The sequence below is a fragment of the Panulirus ornatus genome, chromosome 1 (genome assembly GCF_036320965.1).
Source record: "Panulirus ornatus isolate Po-2019 chromosome 1, ASM3632096v1, whole genome shotgun sequence".
In the NCBI taxonomy this organism is placed as follows: Eukaryota; Metazoa; Arthropoda; class Malacostraca; order Decapoda; family Palinuridae; genus Panulirus; species Panulirus ornatus.
Window position 1 is genome coordinate 51,672,576 of NC_092224.1, and position 10,242 is coordinate 51,682,817.

Sequence of the window (10,242 nt, forward strand, 5' to 3'; positions counted from 1 at the left end):
GAATCTCCCCCTTTCTCCATCAACTTCTGTCCTATCCCGTACACTTTATCTCCTTTTTAGTATTGATTTCCTTTCTTCCACAAATAACCAAATGCACTCATACGCTGATGACTTGAGTTCGGCTCCTTCTTTTTTAACTTGATCTCATCTCGACAGACTACTTCAATAAATTGAGTGGGATTTAGAATACAGTTGTAAACATCAACTTGCATCTTCTCTGTGTGTAGGATTTTGACTCCAAGTGTACCACAAACGTGTGTAGGGCTGAAAGGGTTAAAGAGAGTGTGCCTATTATTAAAACAAAATTTGAAATCAAGGAAGTATTGTTGTCTTATCAAGGTTACTTGAAACACTGTTAACTGAGTGATTATATATTTGTGCTGTACAGGGACATTGCTGTATACTTGTAAGTCCATATATCTTGAACTTTCTTTACATCATGCAACTTTTTTAACAGTTTTATCATATAGTATATTCTATCCATCCATTACCCTGATATTATAATGGTACTTTTTTACAACTTTTGTAAGAGGTTTCTCACTTGATGTGCTGCTGTGACCTCTGTTTTTTCTTTTCATCTTTCAAAGGACTGTTTATTGTCCACATCATCAAATTGGTTTAGAAATGTAAAAGTTGTGTTTTAGTATCCCTCTGAAGTATAGCCTCCAAGCTACCCTTGGGATTTGTCTGTCTTGTATTTGGTGCCATTTTATGTGACTTCATGGCCATGACACACTAGGACTTCATATTAGTATTTGATCTAGACAGACCATCTGTGATCTAGTTTCTTCAGTTGTGCACATTCTGCGGTGTTAGGCTTTGCTGTTGTTGGTGAATAGTCATGAGGGAAAGTTTTATCAAGTTATGCTCCTAACAGTTTTATTTTGCTTGACATGAAATTACCTCTGTAATGTTACAGGTATTGATTAGGACTACATGTAGAAGGAGGTTGGTAATATAGATTGAAAACTGTGCACAGTTATAAAGATATGTATAAAAATGAGTTGGTATGAGCTCCACTTCTGTGGAATATATTATTTGTCTGTCACATACTCTAGGTTAATGATTATATGACTTAACCTTTAATGAACCTGGTAAATGTGATTATTTTCAGATACTTTGGAAGATGAGTGAGTGGCTGTAATTAAAGTAACTGAATAATGTCTCATACTTAACATGTAACATTTTATAGTGTGATCTTCATACATATTGTAATGTGACTTAGTCGGTGTTGCAAACATATCATGGTATAACCTAGTTAATGTTTCATTTTAATGATACATTTTTGATATAGTGTGAAATCAGTAAAGGAAAAGTACTTTGATCTAGGGATGGTCTGCTGGTATGGACAGTGAAAACCAGATACATTTACTGTATGAGATATCATCATTGTTAGACCACAAGTGTTGGCATAAACCAATGATTGTGGCCATCATATCTGCCACCAGCAAGAAACTAGAGCCAGATGTGTAGATTAACAAATATCCACACTTCACAAACTTTACCTAACATATGATAGATATAGGTAGGCTTGATTAGCTGCTCAGTTGGTAAAAAATCATGGTTTTATTTGCTTACAAAACCTCAAGCTAAGTCAAATCCAACCTAAACAAAAATCTTAAAAGTTTGATTTGCATGGTGGCAGTATCATAACCACTAAGGTTAGGAGATGTTGCTACTGCAGTATGGGCTCAGAATTGGAAATAGTTTAAGTTGTGAATTCATTACCTATAGCGAATACTCTAGTTTTGTGGAGTATCCAGGTCTCACCCCACCTTCATGTGGTAACCTCATTGCTACACCATCAGGGCAATAGTAGTAGTAGTTTTTTTTAGATACAGGCAAACACTTGAGGTGCCTTAGAGTTATAGTTTTCAGAGAATTTGGAGACCCTGCTGCCTCTGGAAAACATTGAGCTTGAATTGCTTTCTGCCACTGGTCAGTCAGGAATGAGGCACAAAACAGCTAAGAAGTGGTACTGGAGTCTACTAGTTATGCCAAGAAGTAAAAGGGATAAGCGACCTAGGGTGATGGTGCTGAATGTAAATGGGATGACTGATGAGAGTATAAGGAGGGAACTTATGGAGAAATTTAAATGTTATCGTTTGGATGTGCTGGGGACTGTAGAAACCCATATCTTTAGGCAGGCTGTATGTAGTGAAAATGGGAATGAGTGCAAGTTATGGGAAGATGTGGAAGGAGGAATGATATGGACAAAAGTTAATGAAAATGAATAGGGAAGAGGGGAAAAAAGGTTGTACAATCATGCTATCGCCAAGAGTATGGGAGGGTGTTACAGAACATGGATGGAATGGATCAAAAACAGTGTGGGTGAAAGGAAATATTGGAAATGTGAAGTATGCATGGTGTGTGTATATGCCCCAGTGAATATGAAGATTATGAGGTAAGGATGAAATATGGCACTTTTGGAGAAATTTGAATGACTGTATGAATGATTCTGAGATGGAAAGAAATATGGCTGTAATGGGTGAAATGAATGTGAAGGTAGGATGTGATGAAATTAGTGATATACTGTAGTTGGTACATGGGGAGTGTCTGATTTAAGTGAGACTGGAAATTATCTTGTGGATGTCTACTGAGAGAGGTTAATACCTTGCAAACACCTCTTTTCAGCACAAGATGATACATGGAAGAGAAAGGATGGAAGACAAGAGCAAAAGGGTTTGATTGACTATATGGTAGTGAATGAAAGGTTGAGAGAAGCTGTGTTAGATTGTAGAGTTGTGAGAAAATTCTTTTGAGACTCTGACCAGGGAGAAATGAAGGTATGGTGTAAGGAAGAATGGAGAGGTAAAAGGGTGTTTGCAAGTGAGAAGATGAATCAAAAAGAATTCAAGGAGGAATATGAAAGAAGGGTGACTGAAAGTTTAGATGGAAGTGCAGTAAATGTAGGGATTCAGTCATGTGTGAATGAGTTGTTTAAAATGTTTAGAGAAGGTTGTTAAAGGTTGTAGAATTAATAGTTTGATACAAGGTTGTGATATATAGAAATAGAGAGGGAAATTCATGGAGCATGGATGAGATTAAAAATGCTGTGGAAGAAAACATAGGTATATGGTAGATTGCTTGAGAGGAATGTACCAGTGGAAGTTCAGCAAGGGAAAATGGGAGAATAGATGTATAAGCAGAATGTTAAGAAGCTGATAGAGGAAAACAAAGATTAGATGAAGATTTTAGAAAAAAGATGAGTGTGAAAGCCTTCTATTATTATATATTATTTTGCTTTGTCACTGTCCCGTGTTAGTGAGGTAGTGCAAGGAAACAGACGAAAGAATGGCCCAACCCACCCACATACACATGTATATACATACATGTCCACACACGCAAATATACATACCTATACATCTCAATGTACACATATATATATATACACACTCAGACATATATGTATATACACATGTACATGTCTGCCTTTATTTATTCCCATTGCCACCTCGCCACACATGGAATAACAACCCCCTCCCCCCTCATGTGTGTGAGGTAGCGCTAGGAAAAGACAACAAAGGCCCCATTTGTTCACACTCAGTTTCTAGCTGTCATGTGATAAAGCACCGAAACCACAGCTCCCTTTCCACATCCAGGCCCTACAGAACTTTCCATGGTTTACCCCAGACGCTTCACATGCCCTGGTTCAATCCATTGACAGCACGTTGACCCCAGTATACCACATCGTTCCAATTCACTCTATTCCTTGTATGCCTTTCACCCTCCTGCATGTTCAGGCCCCGATCTTTCAAAATCTTTTTCACTCCATCTTTCCACCTCCAATTTGGTCTCCCACTTCTCCTCATTCCCTCCACCTCTGACACATATATCCTCTTGGTCAATCTTTCCTCACTCATTCTCTCCATGTGACCAAACCATTTCAAAACACCCTCTTCTGCTCTCTCAACCACACTCTTTTTATTACCACACATCTCTCTTACCCTTACATTACTTATTCGATCAAACCACCTCACACCACATTTTGTCCTCAAACATCTCATTTCCAGCACATCCACCCTCCTGCGCACAACTCTATCCATAGCCCATGCCTCACAGCCATACAACATTGTTGGAACCACTATTCCTTCAAACATACCTATTTTTGCTTTCCGAGATAATGTTCTCTACTTCCAAACATTCTTCAAGGCTGAAAGCCTTCTGAAAGCCTTCTATAGAGTAGAAAATACATGTAAGAGTGGATGGAGAGTTGAGCAAAAGTTTTAGTATGTATGTGAAACAGGCCTTTTCAGCACAAGATGATACATGGAAGAGAAAGGATGGAAGACAAGAGCAAAAGGGTTATGTTTGTAACGCATATGTATGCGAATGAGAAACAGGCCTGTGTGATGTAACAGTGACTTTGTAATACATATGTATGTGAATGTGAAACATTCCTGTGTGATGTAACTGTGACTTTGTAACATATATGGAAGGAGTGCTTAGAGAGGTGAAAGCAAAACTAGAGAAAGGGGGTGTAGAGATGGAGTGTATTGGTGAGATATGGTTACTAGTGACAAGCTTACTTGCAGATGATAACGTATTATTTTTCTGAAAATGAAGAGGAGTTGTATAGGGTTATAAGTATCTTTTATGATGTGTATAAGCATAGGCAATTGAAAGTAAATGCAATTAAAAGTAAAGTGATAGTGTTTGAAAGGAAACAAAGTAAAGTATAGATTTTGCAAAACCTTACAGTGTGAAAGAAGAAAATTCACTAGCCTGTGTTATAGATATGGGAGGGTATAAAGACAGGAATAGGTAAGAGAATTTAAGTATATAGGAGCCTGTTGAGTTGGAAGAAGAGATAAGGGAGAGACTAGTATAAGATTAAAGAGTCATTGGGTCCCTTAATTGAATAATGAAGGGTAGAGATGTATATATGGAAGTGAAGAGAGGATCAAGGGACAGCTAAGTCCATCTGATCCTGACTTATGCAGCTGAAACGTGGATGTGGAATGCGTCATAGAGGTCAAGAATCCAGGCTGTGGAAATGAGCTATTTGAGAGGAGCATGTGGTATGACTAGATGGAATGAAGAAGAAAAGAGGGGTTGTATGATGGATGTGGTATGGCATGGAATGCAAAGGGAATGAATTGTTAAGTGGATGAAGTCTGATACTTTGAGGTGGTTTGGGCATGTAGAAAGAATGCAAGACTGGAAGTCTACAATAAGAGCATATGATAGTACAATTAAAGGGGTTAGTGTGAGAGGGAGACCCCCTGTGACATGGGCAGGTAGAGTGGAAGAGTAATGGAAGAAGAGAAAATAGTGGAAGAATGCATTGAATGATGCATGTGAGGGAAACATAAAAGGATGGGGATGCTTGGAGACTTTTGACATGACTACTCCCTTAATGGGAGGGGAGTTCCTGGAGGGAACAGGCATCTGAGATATAGACAGATAGTGACATAGCACTTGCAGTGGCCAGTCAAGTGTTTCTACACACTCTATGAGATGAGGGACTTCATTAGTATACTTATTATAGAAAAGATCTTTCAAAAACAGGTTATGTCTTTTCTAACAAATTTAGTGCCTTTCATTGCCTCCTTAACAGCCCTTTTGACTCTGTGGAACAGTACCAGAATTTCACTCCCTGTGCTCACATTGTTTTGTATGCAGTTTCTCTGTTCTCCTTTCTTTATCTGAAAGCATTTATTTTTTACTCCTCTTGTACTGCTTTCATCTTCACTTCAGTGCATTCTTATCTTCTTTAGCTTTTTGACAGAATTTCATTTTAACCATATCTTTTTCTTGTTTGGCCTCTCTCTCCTCTCTTCCCAGTCACATCTGAATGCTAAACTCTTCATCATGGATTTCAGTAAACCCTTTGTAACAAAGCTCTGTATTCTGGTTGTAGAATTCTATTCCCCAGTATATGATCTCCTTAGCATAAAAGCAATAATATGATGTTGTAATTGTGGTGGTTATGTTTTATATCACAGTTACTTCTCATCTTTTTTTTTACATGCCATTGTTTTGATCCAAACACCCATATTAGACACAAAAAAGGGCAATTGTGTGTTGATGAATCTGTACCATCAGTCTCCTATTTTTGTTAATATTTTCAGAGTCGCTTAAACATCCAGTGTCTTGGTAGCCTGGGTTTGGGTGCCATGGTTGTGGGGCTTACATGGTACAATGGACGCAATGGCTATGTTGAACCAGACTGTCCTACACTAGCCATATGTTATGATAATGGACGAATGCAAATAATGCGCAATGAAAGTGATGATAGTAAGTTGACACAGAATTTTCTAGTAGCATAGATTCTAATAGTGCTTCATCATCAGGTGTGGAATTATATTTTCTTCTCTTTATTCTATCAGAACAGGTTTACAGGTTCATATTATGCTTCTGTAAATATGTGTTCTTGCTGGTCTGCAGTATAAACAGATTTTTTTATTATTATTATTTTACTTTGTCGCTGTCTCCCGCGTTAGCAAGGTAGCGCAAGGAAACAGACGAAAGAATGGCCCAACCCACCCACATACTCATGTGTATACATACACATCCACACACGCACATATACATACTTATACATTTCAATGTATGCATATATATATACACACACAGACATATACATACATACACATGTACATAATTCATACTTGCTGTTTTCACTCATTCCCGTCACCACCCCGCCACACATGAAATGACAACCCCCTTCTTCCGCATGCACATGAGGTAGCGCCAGGAAAAGACAACAAAGGCCACATTCGTTCACACTCAGTCTCTAGCTGCCATGTATAATGCATTGAAACTGCAGCTCCTTTCCACATCCAGGCCCCACAAAACTTTCCATGGTTTACCCCAGACGCCTTACATGCCCTGGTTCAATCCGTTGACAGCATGTCAACCCCGGTATAACACATTGTTGCAATTCACTCTATTCCTTGCACGCCTTTCACCCTCCTGCATGTTCAGGCCCAATCGCTCAAAATCTTTTTCACTCCATCTTTCCACCTCCAATTTGGTCTCCCACTTCTCTTTGTTCCTTCCACCTCTGACACACATATCCTCTTTATCAATCTTTCCTCACTCATTCTCTCCATGTGACCAAACCATTTCAAAACATCCTCTTCTGCTCTCTCAACCACACTCTTTTTATTACCACACATCTCTCTTACCCTGTTATTACTTACTCGATCAAAAGACCTCAAACATCTCATTTCCAACACATCCACCCTCCTCCACAGTACTCTATCTATAGCCCACTCCTCGCAACCTTATAACATTGTTGGAACCATTGTTCCTGCAAACATACCCATTTTTGCTTTCCGAGATAATGGTCTCACCTTCCACACATTTTTAACGCTCCCAGAACTTTTGCCCCCTCCCCCACCCTGTGACTCACTTCCGCTTCCATGGTTCCATCCACTGCCAAATCCACTCCCAGATATCTAAAACACTTCACTTCCTCCAGTTTTTCTTCATTCAAACTTACCTCCCAATTGACTTGTCCCTCAACCCTACTGTACCTAATAACCTTGCTCTTATTCTCATTTACTCTCATCTTTCTTCTTTCACACTGTCTACCAAACTCAGTCACCAGCTTTTGCAGTTTATCACCCGAATCACCCGAAAAGGGGAGCCTGGATAGATTGTTTGTTTCTGGATTGCCAGAAATTATTTTTCACTGTACTGCAAGGAAGGCTGATTAGAAGCTAGATCACTAGGTGGGAGTAAATGGGAAACTCCTTCAGTGGATCGAAGACTATATCAGTGGAAGGGAATAAAGGACAGATGTCAGAGGTTATCTCCAAAGTGGTCGAGTTGACAAGTGGAGTGCTACAGGGTTTTGTTTTGGCACTATTATTATTCCTAGTTATTATAATAACTTATCTGAAAGTATGAACTCCTACTTTGATGTGTTTGCAGGTGATGCAAAAGTCCTAAGGAAAATGAAAAGCGAGGAGGATTGCATTGATTTACAAGGGGACCTAAACAGACTCCAGAATTAGTCGGATACATGGTTGATGAAATTCAGCCCAAGCAAATGTAAAGTAATGAGGATGGGGTAAAGTGAAAGAAGGCCTCAATATGGGCCTCAATATGAGCTTATCTTGCAGAAAATAATCTTCAGGATTCTGTGTGTGAGAAGGACTTGGGAACCAACATCATTCCTAACCTGTCACCAGAGTCTTGCACTGGGAGAACAGTTAAGGTGATAAACTGTCTGCTTGCAAATATAAGTAAATATTTCAAGCACATGGATGAGGAAAAATTAGCAAGCTATTCACATCCAGCATAGGGCCAAAGCTTGAGTATGCTTCTTAGGTTTAGTCATGGCACCCAAAGAAGCTTAAAGAGACAATAGGGAAGGCTTAGACGAGGGCACTAAAGATGATACCAGAATTAAGGAGCTGAGTTACAGTGAAAGGCTTGAGGCTTTAAATTTGTCAACTGTAGAAGAGAGTAGAATGAAGGATGAGCTGATGAAAACCCTTAAGTTCATAAAACTTAGATGACATAGTCAGTGAACAGAACTTCAAGAGATGTAAGGGTATACCATGAAATTTAACAAGAGACTTGTTGAAAAAGATGTATAGAAGCACTTTTGCAGCATAAATGTGGTGCATGAATGGTATAGAAAGACTGAGGAAATGGTTGATGCAGACAGCATGCACAAATTTAAGAATCTTCATGAAAGAGAATGTTCAAGAGATGGCACCCCACAAGTGTAAATTTCCTTCCCTGTACAGTATAAATAGGTTATCATAAATGCAAAACTTCCCTGGGACAGGAGAGAAAGAATTCTACCTTCATATTCCTTGTGTGTCATAGAAGACATCCAAGAGGGGTGGGAGTGGAGTGCTAGAAATTCCACTTTCTTGCATTTCAGTTTCTAAAGGATGGAGCAGAAGAAGGGATCCAAGCAAGGAATGCTCATCCTCCTTAAAGGTTCAGGCTGGGTTGTCTGAATGTGTGTGAATGTAATGAAGATGAGAAGAGAGTTAGGTAGTATGTTTGAGGAAAGGAAACTGGATGTTCTTGTCTTGAGTGAAACAAAGATCATGGGTAAAGGGGAGGAATGGTTTAGGAATGTCTCAGGAGTTAAGTTAGGGGTTGGTGTGAGGCAAGAGGTAAGGTAAAGGTAGCATTAGTGTTGAAGTAGGAGTTTAGGGATGTATGAAAGAGTATAAGTAAGTTAGCTCCAAACTGATGTGGGGAAAAAGAAGTGGTTTGTGAGAGGTGAGTGATTACACTGATGTACTACCAAAAGTTTTGAAAGTAGCTAATCTTTACTAACTTTAGGGTGCTGAGCATGAATATAATGCTTAAAGGTGTTAATTGGCTCTAGTTTTGAAGGTATTGGGTGGGTCCTGATATATATGATATACACTGGTTTTAGTGTTGTGCAGCTTTGATGCAAAATCTGGCAACCCTGAACTGTTCAGGATGTGGATAATGCAATCAGCACTAAGGTATTGTATTACCCTACTTGCTACGTATCATTTCTTTCTGAGAAGTTGCCAGAGTGCATATGCTTTGTACTTGTTTTCTTAATTTTTTCATACCCAATGTTTTTGTTCATTTCTTGCTCTTGTTATGCAGTTGTTGTTTTGTATTCCAAAGTCTGTATTTAACTTGAAGCTTGCTTGAATGTTGTAATTAGAGTGTAAGCCATTTTCACTGTACAAAAACAATACAATACAATACAAAACTTATTGCATCTTGCAGTACTGTGTGCTTGTATTCTGTTATTCTGATGAAACGAACTGGTCTTGTTGTGTGAAGGGCCATGTGAAACACTCACTAGTATACTGGCTGACCTCACCATCCACCTCTGTGCTCCACCTGGTGAACGTGACACCAACACTGGCTGTTGAATGATTTCTTTGCTGAATGTCAATAAGGATGCCTTGTCAGAGTGTGAACATTGTAGATAACTTTCGTTATGTTTGTGGGAAGGTGACTTTTGCATCACAGAAGTGTGCCATAACTCTGATCATCAGGAAAGTCTATAATCTTTGCTTTGGCTGTAAGGCTGAGCATCACAAGAGTTGGGCCCCACACACATACTCCAATGCTTGTGCAACTAACCTTTGGAGCTGGTTAAATTGCAAAAGGTGATCGGTGCCTTTTGCAGTGTTATGGTTTGGATGGAATTGATGGTTACTTCTGCATGGTACCTACAGTCGGTATGTATAAGAAGAAAAAGTGAAAAGTTGGAGGATGAATAGGATGATGAAATTTGTGAAACATGTGAGCCATCAACATCAAGAGATCCTGATA

The 10,242-nt window shown here is 39.1% G+C and overlaps 1 protein-coding gene across 2 annotated transcripts in view; it reads left to right on the forward strand.

Annotated features, from left to right (window-relative positions):
• The window catches only part of Oseg4 (intraflagellar transport protein Oseg4), a 600,898-nt gene that overhangs the window by 222,099 nt on the left and 368,557 nt on the right, over window positions 1-10,242 (forward strand). For both annotated transcript variants that reach the window (XM_071662283.1, XM_071662291.1), the window contains exon 6: window positions 6,075-6,240. In XM_071662283.1, the coding sequence (XP_071518384.1) occupies window positions 6,075-6,240 (166 nt within the window). The remainder of the gene's footprint in view (window positions 1-6,074; window positions 6,241-10,242) is intronic.